The sequence below is a fragment of the Gigantopelta aegis genome, chromosome 13 (assembly GCF_016097555.1).
Source record: "Gigantopelta aegis isolate Gae_Host chromosome 13, Gae_host_genome, whole genome shotgun sequence".
In the NCBI taxonomy this organism is placed as follows: domain Eukaryota; kingdom Metazoa; phylum Mollusca; class Gastropoda; order Neomphalida; family Peltospiridae; genus Gigantopelta; species Gigantopelta aegis.
In genome coordinates, this window is record NC_054711.1 from 16,778,912 (window position 1) to 16,799,900 (window position 20,989).

Here is a 20,989-nt window from a genome sequence, read left to right on the forward strand (position 1 = left end):
CATTAACAATATAGGCATATAGGCAAAGCATACCGGGGGTATTCCAAATTAAGTACTTGTCTTGGCCTCAGGCCTGAAAAAAAATGTGTTTTCAGTTATCTGCTGGGAAAAATTAGGTAGGGTAAATTAGCTTTTTTTCTGTTTTGTTTTTTTTGTTTTTTTAAAACTACAAACATCCCTAAAAGTCCAGATAAAATGTTATAATGTACTTTTTTCCACCTTAATATTAATACAACATTATCTACTGATATTTAATCTCTAAAGGAATGTATATTAGCCATACTATTTTACAAATGTTGAAAACTGTTTTAACGTAAACAGGAATCCAAAAGTGTCGCAAAAGTTGAAAAATACTAACATCGCATAATGAGCTTTAAAAAACAAACATTTGGAACATCACTGTAGTATAGAAGTACCATCGATAAAGTGAAAGTAACTTGACCATCACAAAACGAGAAAAGGAATCTGGAATCTAGTTTGTTTTAATATTTGGGCGGATATTTAGTCCTTTTACAATATTGTTAACTTTAGCCAGCATTAAAGAAACTGTTTTATCAAATGTTTTCTTTTCTATGTTGTTTTAACTTATTGTTTGAGCTAAAAATTATGCATTTTAAATATAATTTCAATGTAACTTTGAGGTAACCGATCAGTTAACCCACAGGTTACGCATATATAATTCACGTAACCGAACAATTGGTTACCTAGGTAAAAACCATGTGAACAGACTTCCGGTTACCTCAGATTTTGAAATATTGTCCTCTGTTTAACCGGTTACGTGGTATTTCTCAGTTGTTACCAATTCGATTATCACTCAAGTTTTGAAATTTCAACTAGAAGCCAAAACAGGTTGCCAATTAGAATGATTTGTACTAAACACAACGGCCTCGGTGGTGTCGTGGTTAGGCCATCGGTCTACAAGCTGGTAGGTACTGGGTTCGGATCCCAGTCGAGGCATGGGATTTTTAATCCAGATACAGACTCCAAACCCTGAGTGAGTGCTCCGCAAGGCTCAATGGATAGGTGTAAACCACTTGCACCGACCAGTGATCCATAACTGGTTCAACAAACGCCATGGTTTGTGCTATCCTGCCTGTGGGAAGCACAAATAAAAGATCCCTTGCTGCTAATCGGAAAGAGTAGTACATGTAGTGGCGACAGCGGGTTTCCTCTCGAAATCTGTGTGGTCCTTAACCATATGTCCGACACGCCATATAACCGTAAATCAAATGTGTTGAGTGCGTCGTTAAATAAAACATTTCTTTCTTTTGTTTGTACTAAACGCTGGATGAATGGATCAGTGCATTTCAATACTTAGTATACCATTTAATTATCTTGACATGAAACCCCCACCCCACCCCAAAATGTTAATGCAATTAAAATGATATCACTAAGAATTTTTAGCACCATAAGAAATACAATAAACGTACTTAAAATCATGCTGGATCATGAACGAAGTATAAGATATGGAAAAACGCCAAGACATAACCGATACGAGACAGAAAAATGAAGAAAAAACAATTAAGGCTGAGCTATTTTTTCAAGTAGAGTCTATTTCCCAGAAACAATTTTAAGCTTTAGCATCTGATTTAGTCAGGCAGGGTGTAGCCCAGTGGTACACTGCTCGCTTGATGCGCAGTCGGTGGACCCATTGGGCTTTTTCTCATTCCAGCCAGTGCACCACAACTGGTATATATCAAAGGCTGTGGTATGTGCTATCCTGTCTGTAGGATGGTTCATATAAAAGATCTCTTGCTACTAATGGACAAAATGTAGCGAGTCTCCTCTGTAAGACTATATATCTAAATTACCCAATGTTTGACATCCAATAGCCAATCATTAGTAAATCAATGTGCTCTAGTGCAGGGTTTCCGCCAGAAAAAAATGATGGGAGGTGGGGGATTGGACCGCATGCTATAGGCGCATCGCGAACAGGGTGGATTTTAGACGACCGGAGATGCGATTTCCTGGCATCTCGGAACACAATCCAGCAGCCAAAACAGTCGGCGAAATTGATCGATTCTGATGCACTAACCGTGAAAATCGTCACAAATTTCGCCAAAATAAATTATGTATTCCATCTTATAACTTTTATTCTGATAATTTATACATTTAAAAATTTCCTCTGGCGGAGAAGTAAATAATAATATACTGTCGACTATATTAACATAAAAGCAAAAAGGTGTAATTATTGTCAAAATCAAATTTCTTACTCAATTGCAAACCACATTGGTAATTTTTTTTTTAAATGAGCTGAATTAACATCATCCTACATTCGTATACAACCTAACGCTCATTGGTTGATTTACTTCTCTGCCGCCTTTAGTTTCTCTACTTACAATCACAAATTATCGTTACTGTTCATGTATCTTGTGAAATAAAATCAGTTGTATACAATTATCGTGTTTTTGTTTCCTTGTCATCTAATAAATATTTAGTACACAAATATAACAGTTTATACAAATACTTTTATATGAATCAGCGGCGCGCTCTGCGACGTGTAGCTCATTCATTCCGCCATTTGCATATGAAGAAAAGAACATCCATAAATTCATTATCAAATTCAAAAGACCACGCTTGAGCGACAGCAACTCTGCTGCACCTAGCTTGTCCTCAAATTCGGATTCAGAGGCGGAGCCGCCAATGGCCATTGACCTAGATACTGTTCCAGCCTGAATGGAAACTGGAGCACCCGTGGGTGAGGTGTGTAATTCATCCAAAATCAACATCTGACGATCGTTTACAGAGCTGCGTCTATGTCCAGGAACATGCTTTTCGTTGTAGTGCTAGTAGTCTAGCATGCAATGCACGACGCGGGAGGCATGTCATTCATGCGATTGGCTGATGTACAAAAACACTGCTCTGCAGATTGATGGGTGGGATATCCCCCCCCCCCCCCCCCCCCCCCCCCCCCCCCCCCCCCCCCCCCCCCCCCCCACCCCCCCCCCCCACCCCCCCCCCCCCCCCCACCCCCCCCCCCCCCCCCCCCCCCCCCCCCCCCCCCCCCCCCCCCCCCCCCCCCCCCCCCCCCCCCCCCCCCCCCCCCCCCCCCCCCCCCCCCCCCCCCCCCCCCCACCCCCCCCCCCCCCCCCCCCCCCCCCCCCCCCATGTCAAAAGTATGAAACCCTGTAGTGGTATTCTTAAACAATACAAACAAACTAACAGTTTTAGTGAAGCCAATTTCCTTGATTAAAAGGGCTAACAGTAAATAGACAAGTGAAACCTCTCAAGACCGGACCCTCTGTAAACCAGAATTCCCTGAAAACTGGACGTTTTACAGAGTCCCTCTTTAAAAACCAGGACAGAACTTAACCTCTCTAAACCAGATCCCTCTTATAACCAGACATTTGTCTTGGTTACTAGGGTGTCTGGTTTAGAGGGGTTTCACTGTATATGGTTGGACCCCTCCCCTCCACTGACTCACTTTAAAGTAGTTCATGAGGAATATATGCGCTATGTGGTTCCACCTGAGTGATCTGAACACGGCCAGGTGGCCAAAGTCATGCTGTAACCAACCGGCTTGTTGCTGAAACAAGAGAAAAAAGAAAGAAATGTTTTATTTAACGACGTGCTCAACACATTTTATTTACTGAGAGAATATGGTACGAATCTCCTTAGTGGAGGTTGATTTTTCTGTTACAAGTATCTGGCACAACAATAAAAACAATAGTACAGTACGTCACAATAAAGTGAACTAAGGACCTATAGTTGATTTGTTTATACAATACATCTCACATTAAAGACAGATAGCTGATTTGTTTGTACCGTACACATCACAATAAAGTCAACTTGTGATCCATAGCTGGCTTATTGTACAGTGCATGACAACAATAGTCAACCTATAGTCACTGAAAAAATAACATCAGGGTCAGTTGCACGCTTGCCTGAGGGGCTTGCGTAGCAGGATCAAAACACCTCACTGGATCTGTACGACCGAGTTGGTTTTTTCCCGTTCAAACCAGCACAACCGCTGTGGTATGTGCTTTCCTGTCTGTGGGAAAGTGCATATGAAAGTTACCCTGCTGCATTAGGAAAAATGTAGTGGCTTTCCTCTGTTGACTACAAGTCAGAATTACCAAATGTTGGACATCCAATAGACAAAGATTAATTAATGTGCTCTAGTGGTGTCGTTAAACAAAACAAACTAAAGAAATCAGTCACTCTGGAATGAATGAATGAATGTTTAACAACACTCCAGTGCATAAATACACATCGGCTATTGGATGTCACAAATGTTAAGTATATGAATATATTATTTACATATAATTATGTTTAACCACAGTGTAAGCATCTTCATAAATCAAGGCTAATATTCGTTCCTCGTATTCAGCCTTGATACATGTAGTCAAGATTACTGATATCCACTACTAGCGCCCTCTATTGGAAGAAAATTTGTAACACCGATTATGTCCCTTACACGATGACATCGCTGACCAATCACAGCATCGGTAACATGTGACAATCTTGAAAGCAATATCAAAAATTAACCGCCAGACGCTGACGCTGCCATCTTTGTTTACAATAACAAGGGAATCTATTAGGAGCGTTGCGATTCGTTGCAATCAGATCTCATCGCATCCAATGAAATTTAAGCATTTTGTGGCACGATTTCTTGACGACATGTATCAAGGCTGAATACGAGGAACGAATATTAGCCTTGATTTATGAAGATGCAGTGTAAGGCGCTGTGGGGAAAAGTATAATACAATACAAAAATCAAGGTAAGTAAATTTTAGTACTTTGTATAGAAGTCAAAGCCTTTTAAAAACTTTACAATTAATTCTGGATGGAATTTAAAAGATTCCAAAACATTTAAATTGTCTTGTTGTTAACTCACCTGTGCCGTGACAAGGAAGAGGGCGCTCACAATGTACGGTATCCAGCCAGTGCCGAAGTAGTAGAGGGTGAGCCAGCCGAGAAGCTCGAAGAAGAAGATCTGTCCCCCGTACACGAGGAAGAATGGAACGCTCCGATCAAACAGGTTCATCTCTTCAGACTTCCTCCGGAGCTCGCGCCAGTCACGATCCAACTCCGACTGTAAAACAACGAAAGAGTTCTGCTTAGTGCCAAATAGTCTAGAATAATGATGAATGACATTTCCATTTCCAGCCCCTGCAATTCCCTATGGCAACATGCCATGCTGTGGAGGTTTTTTTTAAATTGTCTGTACACTTTTTTTGTTGTGGACTATACTTGATTTCTTTTTCACTGCAGAATTTTTTTTAATTGCAGGGGTTGTATTTGGGGGCATGGTAAGTGTTTAATAACACAAATTAGGGCTCCAAGGCAAGTTGGAGAGGCATTAAAACGAAACTGGTGTGTTTAATTACTAAAAATCAATACCACATCAACATATGTATACAAGACTTTCACAAACTGTATTTTGCCAAACTGTTAATTCTGTAACAAATTATGTTTAACAATTAAGAATATACATGTATGTGATATATATGGAAAACCAGATGGAGCACCACATTTTTCTTGTCGTCGATAACATTCGATTTTTTAGATGCAATGACAAGCAAGGAGGCAGGGCTTGTAGAATTTGTACAAAAATCCACTAGCCATGGGATCAGTGATTTTAAAAATTTACTAGCCATGGTTCAAAATTAACTAGCCCTACTTTAAGTAATATTCAGATATAATACCTAGAGAGGGAGATAGAGCTTAAAAACCCTTAGATTGGGTGGTGGGGGTGGACAAGATATTCATATTTACAAAATAAGACTTAAATGATGCATTTGGCAAAAACAAATCACTAGCCGTCGGGCATGGCAATGGTAGTTATTTACTAGCCCAACAATGAATATCACTAGCCATGGGAGTGGGGCTACTATAATCTAGAAGCCCTGAAGGAGGGCAACCAAGGCATTTGCCACAGGTGCAGTTGTTAAATTCAAACGGTCTGCAATTTTGAGAAACTCATGTAATATTTCCATATTCTGGATTTGAATACCAGGGGTAGGAAATAAAGGAATATTTCCATTGTCTGGGGACTAGTAGCATAGAAACATTTACTAGTCTACCCCAAAATAAATAATTTGACCCTTGAATAGACACCTCCTCCCCATCCATACCCCCTTAACTAGGGTAGACTCAAAATCCACGTGGCTGTTATTTGGAGATGTGCATGCAGCAACATCTTTGGTCTATCCTGAGAGGAGAAGCCACAGGCTTTTTACAGGGCTTCTAGATTACGGTAGCCCCACTCCCGTGGCTAGTGATATTCAATGTTGGGCTAGTAAATAACTACTATTGCCATGCCAGACAGAGCTTCTAGATTATGGTAGCCCCACTCCCGTGGCTAGTGATATTCAATGTTGGGCTAGTAAATAACTACTATTGCCATGCCAGACAGGGCTTCTAGATTACGGTAGCCCCACTCCCGTGGCTAGTGATATTCAATGTTGGGCTAGTAAATAACTACTATTGCCATGCCAGACAGAGCTTCTAGATTATGGTAGCCCCACTCCCGTGGCTAGTGATATTCAATGTTGGGCTAGTAAATAACTACTATTGCCATGCCAGACAGGGCTTCTAGATTATGGTAGCCCCACTCCCGTGGCTAGTGATATTCAATGTTGGGCTAGTAAATAACTACTATTGCCATGCCAGACAGAGCTTCTAGATTATGGTAGCCCCACTCCCGTGGCTAGTGATATTCAATGTTGGGCTAGTAAATAACTACTATTGCCATGCCAGACAGGGCTTCTAGATTATGGTAGCCCCACTCCCGTGGCTAGTGATATTCAATGTTGGGCTAGTAAATAACTACTATTGCCATGCCAGACAGAGCTTCTAGATTATGGCAGCCCCACTCCCGTGGCTAGTGATATTCAATGTTGGGCTAGTAAATAACTACTACTGCCATGCCAGACAGAGCTTCTAGATTATGGCAGCCCCACTCCCGTGGCTAGTGATATTCAATGTTGGGCTAGTAAATAACTACTATTGCCATGCCCGACAGGGCTTCTAGATTATGGTAGCCCCACTCCCGTGGCTAGTTATATTCAATGTTGGGCTAGTAAATAACTACTATTGCCATGCCCGACAGGGCTTCTAGATTATGGTAGCCCCACTCCCGTGGCTAGTGATATTCAATGTTGGGCTAGTAAATAACTACTATTGCCATGCCCGACAGGGCTTCTAGATTATGGCAGCCCCACTCCCGTGGCTAGTGATATTCAATGTTGGGCTAGTGAATAACTACTATTGCCATGCCCGACAGGGCTTCTAGATTATGGCAGCCCCACTCCCGTGGCTAGTGATATTCAATGTTGGGCTAGTGAATAACTACTATTGCCATGCCCGACAGGGCTTCTAGATTATGGCAGCCCCACTCCCGTGGCTAGTGATATTCAATGTTGGGCTAGTGAATAACTACTATTGCCATGCCTGACAGGGCTTCTAGATTATGGCAGCCCCACTCCCGTGGCTAGTGATATTCAATGTTGGGCTAGTGAATAACTACTATTACCATGCCTGAAAAACATAGTGAAAAAAAGTTGTCCAATGCTGCATTTAAGTCTATTGTGTAAATATGAATATTCTGTCCCCCCGCTTTCCTCCCAAATCTTAATGTTTTTAAACTCTTTTCTCCCTCTTCAGGTAACATATCTGATTATTACTATTAGTAAAATTGTATTTACTTTAAAGTAAAGTAGGGCTAGTAGATTTTTAATCGTGGCTAGTAAATGTTTTAAATTACTTATCCCATGGCTAGTGGATTTAACAAAAATTCTAGAAGCCTTGTTTTATTATCATTTTGGGGTTGGGTTTTTTTTTAGTGATTTCTGCTAGCCTAGGGTGAGTGAACAATCATTAGTTTGTGTCCCTGATTTTTTTTTTTTTTTTTTTTTTTTAACAAAAATATCTGCTGCATACTTCTTTTTGGTCTTCTTGTCGGACTTCCCCAATTTGCAGCGATTTCAAGTACTTTTGAACTTTCTCCTTGTTGTCATGGAAAGCAACCCAAGCATCCTAAAACAGAAAAATTATTAAGATAATGATTTAATTAACATCCAACTAATGTTCATATCAGGCCTCGAGAATGATCCGTTTTGGCTTACACAAATCTAATTTTGGTTTAACCAATTTTTGGATATATTAAATAAAGTATTTCACTGAAAATTATAAAAATGTGGTTAAATTAAGTGTCACGGGGATTCTATAATTCCCGTAACTGAATAAAACACGATTATCAAAATATCTCTCCTAACTGTATATCTATTAGATCTCTCTGTAACAGGCTGTTAAACCCTAGTATGGCTCGTCTCTAGGTATGATCAGAGATACGATCTTATATAAAGTATATATTATTATAGCACGTTTAGCTCACTAGAAACACAACAAAAACACAATACACTTTGGAATCTGTATTAATCTACGCTGACAAATGTACAGCCGTAGTAGATAATTAATAACAGCAATAATAACAACCCAGAACTGATCACTTAATTAGTTGATCTCTAGGTGTCTAGTTACACAATATGCGAATCACTTCACCGTTACACCACACCCACACGTGTGATAATTGAGAAACGCTTCCAGGAGAAGTTAATTAATAAAGGAATTACAACACCATTCCTAACTGGTTAATTATTATTAACCCTAACTACTCATTCAGTAACCTTGTGACACAGAATTAATATTGGTACCTATCACAATAAAGACAATAACCTACAGTGTACCTAGGTCCGCTAGGATGACTGGCTAAGCTTTATATTACCAAATACTCATATAATGTTAGAACAAAAAGTCTACGATTTACTTCGTCAGATGACCGAAGACACTGTCTAAAGAATATTGGTATAATACAGTATCAAAATATTTAAAGTCACATCAATCACATCAAGGTTATACACTGAGCAGAAATAATATATTTACCAGTCCAAACGGACAACGTTTCCCCTGGACGCCTTCCAAATGTTTCTCCTCGATATCTCTAAAACACTAGCTATTTATTATAAATCAGGATTTTGCCTGGGGGTACAAGGCGGTACCTCACGTATCATCTCATATTCTACCTCTACTAGAGTCGGTATGTTTCTCTCTGATCGTCAGTCTGGCTGTCGCCAACCGCGAGCAATCTCCTGGCCATAAACAGCACTACCGGAGATATTACGTAACTACTAGCCACATGGCCTCCGCACCTGGCTGGGAGTGTATTAGGCGTACCGATCGAGGACTGTCGCGCAGAAGTATTACGTAACAAGTTGCCCATCTGGGCTTAAGTGCAATGAAACTGCACACGGCCCTCTAACACAATTAAAATCGCCACAGGCGAAAACAAATTTAAGAGCATGTTCCGTCACACACCCCCACCTCAAAAGGGATATTTCCTCTACTCTAGGAATAGGGAAATATACTACATTAAACAAAAAGGTGCGTTAACCGACGCATACGGGCATTTATAACACATGTAATAATAAGGTGACTACCAGTAATCACACTGAGTCTCTGAGTCCCTGGTATACAAATAAAATATATATAAACAAAACAGAAATAAAGAATGTCAACACATTATCATAACGTTCAACTTCGGGACAGGGCATCAGCGATTACATTGGATGTGCCCTTGATATGTTCAATGGTAATTGGGTATTCTTGCAGAAGAAGACTCCACCTCAAAACTCTCTGGTTGGTGGCTTTCATCCTGTGAATGAAAGTAAGCGGATTATGATCAGTAAAGACCACCACTTGGTGCACTGCCGATTTCACGTAGATCTGAAAATGCTTCAGAGCTTGTACCATGGCCAAAGCTTCCTTCTCTATAGTGGAATAGTTCACCTGGTGTTTGTCAAACTTTTTCGAGAAGAAACTTACAGGATGGTCCAGTCCATTTTCGTCTTCCTGGAACAGCACAGCTCCAGCTCCCACGTCACTTGCATCCACAGCTAGCTTGAACGGCATTCGGTAGTCTGGTGCTGCCATCACGGGAGACGAGGAGAGCATCTGCTTGAGACGGTTAAATGACTTCTCGCATTCATCTGACCACTGGAACTTCGTTTCCTTCTTTAGTAGCGAGGTGATGGGGGCCGCTACCGTCGCAAATCTAGCGCAGAAACGACGATAATAACCGGCCATGCCAAGGAACCGGCGAACTTCAAGACGGTTGGTCGGTGCAGGGTACTGGCTGATGCTTAGTGTCTTGGCCTGCAGTGGGGCGACGCAACCATGTCCGACAGTATGACCTAAGTAGGTCACTGAAGCTCTCACGAATTCGCATTTGCCCAGGTTCACAGTCAAGTTAGCTTTCTGTAGGCGACTGAATATTAGTTGTAACCCGGTTAAATGTTCATCCCAAGTGTCGGTGGCTAACACCACATCGTCCAGATACACACTGACGTTTTCTAAATCAGATAACACCTGGTTCATCATCCTTTGAAAGGCAGCAGGGGCAGTCTTCAAACCAAACGGCATGACTCGGAATTGGAAGAGGCCGTCAGGTGTGATGATCGCCAGAATGTCCTTAGCTTCCTCCGTTAACGGAATGGCATAAAAACCCTTCAGTAAGTCCAATTTGGTGATGTATTGCGCGTGTCCAACTCGGTCGATGCAATCGTCAAGGCGGGGTAGAGGGTAGGCATCTGCCTTGATGAGTTGATTCACGCGACGTAGGTCAGCGCACACCCGGAAACTGTTATCTCCCTTTTGAATCAGAATAACAGGTGATGCCCACTGACTGTTTGATGGTTCCAGAATGTCGTGTTCCAACATGTAATCTATCTCTTTTTTTAGTGCCGCACGTTTTACAGGATTTATCCGATAGGCATGCTGTCGAATCGGTGTAGCGTTGGGTTCCAAGCGCACATCCTGGATTAAAGTATTGGTAACCGTTGGAAAGTCCTGACAAATGGAAACATTGTCTTGTATCAACGTAGTCAGCTTTGCTCGCTGGGGGCTGTCAAGGTGCTGTAGATAGGAACTCAAGTCTGCTAGAATCTGGCTGTTGGTTAATTTGATGTCCGCAGTCTTGACGTCATCACAGGAAATTGAGTGACTCTCAATTTGGACAGGCAACACTGGAACTATCGGCAGTCTGTCAAAATAACCTTTTAGCAAATTGATGTGACAATACCTACTTTTCCTAACCCTATCAGGAGTGTTTATCACATACCCTGTCTCATTAACCCGTTTGTGCACAACATAGGGACCGAAATACCTGTTCTGTAATGAACCCCGTTTAATGGGAAGGTACAGCAGCACTTTATCCCCTGGTTTAAATTCCCGACTCTTAGCCTTCCTATCAAACACTGATTTTATTTTGCTCTGAGCATAGCTCAGATGCTTCCTAGCCAGTTCGGTCGCCTGCCACAACCTATCTCTAACTCTCCCTACATAAATCAGCAGGTTTTCGGCATTATCCTTGTCTAACCAACTATCTTTTACCAATTTGAGAGGGCCTCGGGCTGAATGCCCATAGACCAACTCAAATGGGGTGAATCCTAAGGATTCTTGCTTAGCATCCCGTGCTGCGAACAACACGAAAGGAATTGACTGGTCCCAGTCAGTACCATTGTCGAAACAATGGCAGCGGAGCATACTTTTCATGCTCTGGTGGAAACGTTCTATGGCGCCCTGGCTCTCAGGGTGGAATGCAGCAGAACGAATCTGTCGTATATCTAACATAGACAGTACTTGCTGGATTAACTTGCTCATAAAGTTCGTACCCCGGTCGCTTTGAATTTCACCTGGTAAACCTGTGTACGTAAAGTACTTAAGCAGCGCACTAGCTACAACCGACGCAGTAACCTTCCTTAAGGGAATCGCGCGTAGTTAAACACATAATTGTTAACAAGAATTGGTTGCCTGAACGCGTTTTCGGTAATGGCCCCACGACATCTATCAACACTTTTGAAAAGGCTTCCCCAACTATGGGAACCTTCTGCAGGGGATAGGGAGGAATTAGCTGATTTGGTTTGCCCACAACCTGACACACATGACATGACATACAATGCTTACTGACATCTGCAAACATTCCCTTCCAATAAAACTCTGAGGCAAGTTTACTATGAGTTTTATTCCGCCCTAAGTGGCCAGCAAACACGTCCTCATGTGCTAACAGTAACAATGACGGACGGTACTTAGAAGGCACCACAATTCTACATCTTGTCACACATTCCTCACTATCAGGCACAACCTTTTCCACACTCTTATTCATTAACACTCCCATGTCCATATAATACCCTGACATCTGATCCTTCATCTCACCCTCAGTTAACAATGTAGTGTGAGCTGCCAACAAACTTGGATCAGCCCCCTGCTCTAGGATTAACTCTTGTCTATTACAAGGTACGTCCCCTCTATCAAACACAACTGGTTCATTTACCCTCTGCGGGAGATCAACAGGTTCCACCACATTTAATTCCTCAGTTGACTTATCTACCATATTACTGATAACCTCATCCACTCCAATTTCATGGCTAACACACGTATCAGACAAATCACAAATATCCTCTGGCTCACGTGCTAACCTACTGGCCATAGCCCTAGTCATTACACACGCAGGATATCTAGTCTCATCAACCTCACACTCTTCTATGGGTAAAGGGCTGTCTTCAATTAACAATTGGTCACATTGCGGCTGACAACATTGACTAGTCAAATCATTACCCAACAAAACTCCTATGTTTTCAAAAGGCAAGTCCTTCACAACACCCATAACGACTGGTCCCGTCACAAACTTCGAACACAAGAAAACCTTATGTAACCGGACAACCATATTTTCTCCAGTAACCGAGGTTAAAACCAAACTACGTCCTATGTCTGAATTTTCAATACCAGCTAAACACTCTTGCGTTATCAGACTCTGACTACACCCGGTATCTCTATAGATTGATATTGGCTTAGGACACAACTCTTGTTTCACATCACAAACCATACCCGTGGACACATACGGGTTTATTTTCTCTGCCATGGGACTAACCATTAACTCTCTCGCTAACGGAGCTGACCTCACTAAACCGACCACTTGCGCATTATCGCGTTTCCTTTTAAAACAGTCTCCGATAAGATGGTTATCCTTTTTACAGTAACTGCACTGTGGACGAAAAGTTCGTGCATTGGCTGATAATGCAGGTCTATCCTTACTTTGCCCACCAGGTGCATTCCTTGCCTGACTAGCTGACCAACTAGATGACTCTCCCCGATAGTTACTTTCCCGGGAAAAACCTGGCTGAAATTTCTTCTTATCACCCTGATGTAAAGAGCTACCCGGTACTGCCTGAGCTTTGTGTATTAACACGTAATCATCTGCCACTATGCCTGCCTCCTCTATCTTTTTGACATCACGATCCTCTAAATGAATCCGTAAGCTAACTGGTAATCCATTTTTAATGTCCTGTAAGATCAACAACTCCCGTAACTCGGTATATGACTCTACCTGATGAGACACCACCCATTTATCAAACATCCCTGCCTTCTTAGCCACAAACTCACTATAAAGCGTAGTAAAAAAAATTGTTTGGTTCCGGTTACCCGACCGTCCCTAAATTTTTGGTGCCGACCCTAAACTTTTTTTAACCTTTTCCCCACCCTTTTTTTTCCACCTGTTTTATTTAATAATCCATTAATATCAATCCTAATTTTCGTCGACTCTAAAAACAACAACTGCAGAGAGATGCCACGAGATCTGTCAGTCCAAGATCTCGTTACCAGAAGACCCGGAACACTTCGCGCAATTTTACTTCCGAAGAGTTCCAAATGAAAAGCTTCCGAGAGCCATTCGGAACTCCTTGTACATTACCACGAAATATAAGCGTAGCGGAATGTGACGAGGTGTTCCGATTCCTTGAATGTCGTTTCATTTGAAATTGATTTAAATACATGTGTAATATTATTTGATTTGAATGAGCACATTTTTGACATTCTACTCTGTAAATGGAAGACGCCATTGACACCACATGCTCTCGGACGTGTTCTCGTACTCATTCGGAACTACTCGGAACTTGTGAATCCAATCTTCAAAATGTTACGCTAGTTTACTGTTAAAAAGCAGAATGATACAAATGTCCAGTCTATTTTGGTAGGGGAATTCCCTAAAACGTAATCGAACTTCTAGAAATACCGAGTTACGATTCAATGTTAAACATAAAGAGTAAACATGAAAATAGCTGATTATGCTGAAAAGATTACTTAAATTAAATATTTAGACATCAACTCTATCAATATTTTGCATTTGTTTGACAAATAACCCCTGTATTTATTATTAAATATGATATCCATGGCATTTGAAATGAACTGGTAGTACCCAAAACCTTAAGAAATGACAACTCTTTTCACATTTAATAGCGTCTGCAGTGCTGTAGTTGTGAGGGGGTGTAACCATGTTGTGGATCAGACCTTTAAAAGCAAAAATACAAACCTGTTTTTACCTCTTTGTCAACAGTGCAAAGATACTGTGCAGTGTCCTTATGGACGACCAAAAGGGAAACTGTTTTCCTGAAAATAGTTGTTTTCTTTTGATATCTCTGCTATGAGGATAGTTAGTATGGAGATCTTTTTGTTAACTTATTTTGTTAATTTTTATTGACATCTTCGTTGTGTTCATGATGTACATTTTGTTACTGCAATACTGGCAATGAAATAGGCCGGGAAGATCAGTGTTGTTGCTGTAGTTGTGAGGGGGTGTAACCATGTTGTGGATCAGACCTTTGATATTAAAACTTTTTTCCAATGAACAAATTATAGTGTTATTTTAGTGTTATCGTAGTTTATAACCTTACCGTGTAGTATTAGACTTGGGTGGTGTTTACATTAATACCGATTGTGGTTTGACTAGGTTACGACATGTTTTTTTTTTATAGAAAATAATTAATGATTCTCATTAGAGTATGTATTGTCAGTTGCACTGTAACACAAAGAAAGAGCTTTTAATATATTAATTTGCTATACTATTCAGGAAATATTAGCTCGAAAATGGGGGGGAAAAAAAACAACAAAAAACACAAATGTTTTCCCTACCTACCTACCCTATTTGTTTTTGGCATGTAACAGGAACCAAACAATTTTTTTTACTTGGCCTAAGACTGACCCTGCGTTTTTCTCAACTCGCTATACCGTAAACGATAATCCTCAGGTCGTAATTCATAAGCCCTCAACACTGCAGCCTTAACTAGGTCGTACTGACTTGCTCGCTCATCACTCAATGAATTATAAGCTATACTAGCCTTCCCCTTAAACTTAGACACGGCTAACAATGTCCACTTAGACTGCGGCCAATTTAGCTGCTTAGCGGCCCGTTCAAAAAGTTGGAAGAACATGTCTACCTCCTGATCGTCAAATACAGGCACTGATCTATAAGCCTCCGACATGTTAAAACCATTTCCTGCCTCACGTCTAACTTCTTCAGTATTCAACTTTAACTCATGTTCCACTTTTAATTTTTCTAACTGGAATTCTCTATCCCTCTCTTCTCTTTCTCTCTCTCTCTCTCTATCCCTCTCTTCTTTCTCTATCGCTATGTCTATCTTCTCTATTTCTCTCTCTCTCCCTCTCTCTATCTTCTCTATCCCTATCTTCTTTTTCTCTATCTTCTCTTTCTCTCTCCCTCTCTCTATCCCTCTCTTCTCTTTCTCTCTCTCTCTCTATCTAATGCACGTTCTTCTCTTTCGTACTCAAGCTTTTTAAAAGCTAACTGTTGTTCCATACTCAAGTCACTTATCTCTATCTCTGGAACAATCTCACTGTCTTCCATAACAGGCCTATCACCAAAAACTTCCTGGATAATAATTGTCTTTATATCACCTAAGGTTTTAGCTGATGTTAAATCAATTTCTCGCTCACCCGCGATTTCAACTAACTCGGCCTTACGTGCTCGCTTAATCTCCACTACACTGAGCGTAGGCCTATCCAGCAAATTCTTATCCATGTTTAGATATGACGCACTTATTATTAATTAATTTTCTAGTGAACAACGTGCTACTTCTGGTAAATTTGTAAACATAATTTATAAAGCCCCCATTTACAAACAATACTTTTTTAAAATATGCATGTCCCGTTTCAGATCCGGGACGAGCGCCCCAATTTTCTACTCCTGTCACGGGGATTCTATAATTCCCATAACTGAATAAAACACGATTATCAAAATATCTCTCCTAACTGTATATCTATTAGATCTCTCTGTAACAGGCTGTTAAACCCTAGTATGGCTCGTCTCTAGGTATGATCAGAGATACGATCTTATATAAAGTATATATTATTATAGCACGTTTAGCTCACTAGAAACACAACAAAAACACAATACACTTTGGAATCTGTATTAATCTACGCTGACAAATGTACAGCCGTAGTAGATAATTAATAACAGCAATAATAACAACCCAGAACTGATCACTTAATTAGTTGATCTCTAGGTGTCTAGTTACACAATATGCGAATCACTTCACCGTTACACCACACCCACACGTGTGATAATTGAGAAACGCTTCCAGGAGAAGTTAATTAATAAAGGAATTACAACACCATTCCTAACTGGTTAATTATTTATTAACCCTAACTACTCATTCAGTAACCTTGTGACACAGAATTAATATTGGTACCTATCACAATAAAGACAATAACCTACAGTGTACCTAGGTCCGCTAGGATGACTGGCTAAGCTTTATATTACCAAATACTCATATAATGTTAGAACAAAAAGTCTACGATTTACTTCGTCAGATGACCGAAGACACTGTCTAAAGAATATTGGTATAATACAGTATCAAAATATTTAAAGTCACATCAATCACATCAAGGTTATACACTGAGCAGAAATAATATATTTACCAGTCCAAACGGACAACGTTTCCCCTGGACGCCTTCCAAATGTTTCTCCTCGATATCTCTAAAACACTAGCTATTTATTATAAATCAGGATTTTGCCTGGGGGTACAAGGCGGTACCTCACGTATCATCTCATATTCTACCTCTACTAGAGTCGGTATGTTTCTCTCTGATCGTCAGTCTGGCTGTCGCCAACCGCGAGCAATCTCCTGGCCATAAACAGCACTACCGGAGATATTACGTAACTACTAGCCACATGGCCTCCGCACCTGGCTGGGAGTGTATTAGGCGTACCGATCGAGGACTGTCGCGCAGAAGTATTACGTAACAAGTTGCCCATCTGGGCTTAAGTGCAATGAAACTGCACACGGCCCTCTAACACAATTAAAATCGCCACAGGCGAAAACAAATTTAAGAGCATGTTCCGTCACATTAAGGAACATTTTAAATGCTGTAGCCATTTTGTATAAAAATTAGCTAATTTGGAAATGCACAGGATAAGGCCAAGTAAAAAAATTAAAATGTTTGGTTCCTGTTACATGCTAAAAACAATTAGGGTAGGTACATGTAGGTAGGAAAAGCTTTTTATTTTTTTTAAAAAAGGTCCCCCATTTTCGAGCTAATATTTGCTGAATAGTATTCCAGATTAATATTTTAAAAGCTCTTTTCTTTGTGTTACAGTGCAATTGACAATACAAACTCTAATCAGAATGATTAATTATTTTCGAGACAAAAAAACAAAACATGTCCAAACCTAGTCCAACCACAATCGGTAATGTAAACACCACCCAAGTCTAATAATTAAACTACGATGACACTAAAATAACCAGCACTCGAACTTAAGAATTTGTCTCCCACGGCAATTTTTATAAGAATTGCCATGGGTGAAACAGTCCTCCGATAACAATTTTGAGCCTGCCTATGGCATTTTTTTAAAAAGTGACATTTGCAGTAAATAAACCTGACTGAAAGGCCATCGTGTTATATGTAGACATCTTTTAAATGTGCAAATGTTAAATATTGGCAGATTATGTACACCAGGTGTATATATTTCGCCATTGTTGAGCTGCTTTACAGACGGCACAAAAGTGCCAAAGGTGATGCACTCTACCTACGGCAATTTATATCTCAACGACGGCAATTGCCGTTCGAGCCCTGAATAACACTATAATTTGTTCACTGGAAAAAAGTTAAATATGAAATCTGACAAAGGTAATGAATCAGTGGAGGTCAGCATGAGCATACAGGTATATTATACGTGTATACATTTCATAATATTCTACTCTGTAAATGGAACTGGAAGACACCATTGTTCTCGGAATTCATTCGGAACGACTCGGAACTTGTGAATCAGCCGAATGGTTCTCAATATCAGGGTTTCTGCCAGAGGCTAAAACGGACGTGGCGCCATACCCAAATCTTTTGCAGATTTGTTTTTTTTAAAGTTAACCTTTTGACAAAATTAATTACTTTTGTCATTACTGTATGTATGATTTTCTTAACCCTAACCCCAACCCATTTTCTTTCTTGAGGAGGCCCTCCATACCTCCTGTTGACTGTGGTTGCAATCGATTCCATAGCGTCATACCCATAAATTTCTGGCAGAAACATTAAATATCGTAAGCTTTTCATTCGGAACTTCTGGGAAGCTTAAAGATTATATGTAAAATCGCACAGTGTTCCAGGTCTCGTGGCATCTCTCTGCAGTTGTTGTTTTTAGAATCGACGAAATTTAGGATTGATTTTAATGGATAATTAAATAAAACTGGTAAAAAACAAAAGGAAAAAAGGTTAAAAAAAAAGTATAGGGTCGGCACCAAAAATCTAGGGTAAGTCCGGTAACCAGAACCAAACAACTTTTTTGTACTACTACTTTATTTTTCATGCTTAAATTTAGGTAATTATTTCAGGCCTTTGAAAATTGTGAGAGCGATAGTTTCGTTCACGCGTCGCTCGCGTAAATATAGTTTTGTGTAAACCGTTTTTTGTTCGTACATTGTATTTATGACACCCAGCAAGCATGCATCATCGGCCTGATGTTGGCGAATGGTCGGACATGAGCGGCCACCCTCAGCAATTTTTCATTTACATGGTCATGACTGTTACGCAAAAACAAAATGGGCTACCTGAATTTGTTTTTGTGTAACCCATAAATGGTTTACAAAAATTTTCATTTCTCAGGGGTCTATTATTTACATGGGTTACGTAAAATGGAATAATTGGTTATCATACCTAATTTTTTTGCAAATAAAATGTATCTTTATATCCGGGGTGCGGGGGAGGTAGTGTGGATGACACACAACTTAAATATCAATATAAATTCTAAATGATTAAATATAATACTGTAGGAATGACATCTGGGTGGGGGTGGGCTAATCTCAAATGGGGTAGGGTGGGGGTCACGAGCCATGTTTTATCTTTATTGATACAAAATACAACTTACAATTTCATCCTCAGATGATCCTGGAGTGGAGATGGGGTAGCATATTTGTGCCCCCCCCCCCCCCCCCCCCCCCAATGGGCCTATGGGATGATTGCAGCTTTAAACAAGATCAGAAATTGTTCTTACAATTTTTTAATCGCTGGGTCAATCAAGATGCATTCTAACTCTAAGGCCATTTTACCCTATTTTACTTTTAGCCTAATTCTTAATTTAAAAAATATTTTTATAAGGATTTTTTTTAAATGATCAATTTCTAAGTTTGATAAAATTAGCGTTAAAAAATAATAATCATCAAAACATACCGTGGCATCCTCCCCCGCATGATTTGCCAATAGTTTCTCACCCCCGGGATGCCGCCGACTCCACTGTGTGACGTCATACACTAGCCCATCGATTGCGATCCAGCGATCAGTCTTCGAGTTGTGTTTGCTGATTTCGTCCAACGAATAAATTGGCAACGTGTCTTCTATTTTAGTGTCGCGACACATAACTGTGCCTTTGTGAAAACCCAATTCAACAATTTCGAAAAATTATTAATACATGAGAAGACCGGTACAAAATAAAAATGCTGCAATAAGCACGTATCCAAACACTGAAATGTGCTCAAAGTACGGCTGTTCTATTGACCTCGACCCCTTTCGACCCCTGACCTTTAACCGCGGCAGTCGCGTCATTCACAATAGCCAATCAAAACACAGGAAAAAACTAAACTCACCTTGTTTTTACATTGTTATCTCCCTTGATGTGATAATCGTATAACAGAATTTCTGTTGTCGCCAAGATCAAACGTGACTTGATCGTAAAACTTACTCAGTAACTGAATAATAATAATAATAATAATAAATAACGATAAAATAGAGAAATAAATTATAATAATAAACGTAAAAAATATTAGCAATAAAGATAATAATAATAATATAAAGAAGCCACAGTGGGTGGGTGCGTGCGTTATGTCACGGTGTGCGCAGTGGGGTGGCGGAGGGGGGGGGGGGGTGCACGGGTACGTCCATGCGCCCCCTTCCCCCATCAAACCCTATTTTTACTGTATTAAATTTGATAAAATTATACATATATACCTGTTCTTATTTAAATATTATTACTTATGTTTTAAAATGTGGCATATTCTTTTTATTATCCGACGCCATATAACCGTAAATAAAATGTGTTGAGTGCGTCGTTAAATAAAACGTACATTTCCTTCCTTCTTCTTTTTATTATTCATAGGCTATTATAAAGAAATAGGCTAAAGATTGATTGATAAACATAAATAGTGTGGTTGCTACCCCCATTATCCATATAAAGTGTGTGTGCGTGCGTGCGTGCGTGTGTGTAGGCCTACGTGCGAGAGTTACTTTGCAGTAATTGATAGATTATCGATGTAGGCTACTGGACGTTTAGAGACGTTAAATTAATTGCTGTTCTATGTTTGAACGCATATTAAATGTGAACATGTATACATTGTCAACGCCAGGTTTTTTTGCCCCTACGCCACCCCCCCCCCCCCCAAACCCCCACCCCTTACATTGATTGAAACAAGGGGTAGACGCAGAGAGGTAGTACGTTTTTAAATGAAAGTTAACTACAATGTTCAGGGAGAAAGCTTTCCCTACACTAACGTAGGTTACACTAACGCCATGATATATATTATATACTACTAGCATTGGCGTAGGAAGTGGGGGGGGGGGGGGGCGGGGGTGCAGTTTGTAACAGCAGCGATGTTTTTTAATATATATTTATACATGTGTGTATGTGTGTGTGAGGACATTATGGCGATGAACA

At 40.3% G+C, this 20,989-nt stretch overlaps 1 protein-coding gene across 1 annotated transcript in view; it reads right to left on the reverse strand.

Moving 5' to 3' along the window:
- Positions 1-19,837, reverse strand: part of LOC121387746 (acyl-CoA 6-desaturase-like) — a 36,446-nt gene extending 16,609 nt beyond the window's left edge. The window contains exons 1-4 of the mRNA XM_041518947.1: positions 19,513-19,837; positions 7,885-7,980; positions 4,838-5,035; positions 3,425-3,526 (exon numbers count right to left, since the gene is read on the reverse strand). Of these exons, the coding sequence (XP_041374881.1) occupies positions 3,425-3,526; positions 4,838-5,035; positions 7,885-7,980; positions 19,513-19,698 (582 nt within the window). The 5' untranslated portion in view covers positions 19,699-19,837. The remainder of the gene's footprint in view (positions 1-3,424; positions 3,527-4,837; positions 5,036-7,884; positions 7,981-19,512) is intronic.
- Between the last annotated feature and the right edge of the window lie 1,152 nt (positions 19,838-20,989).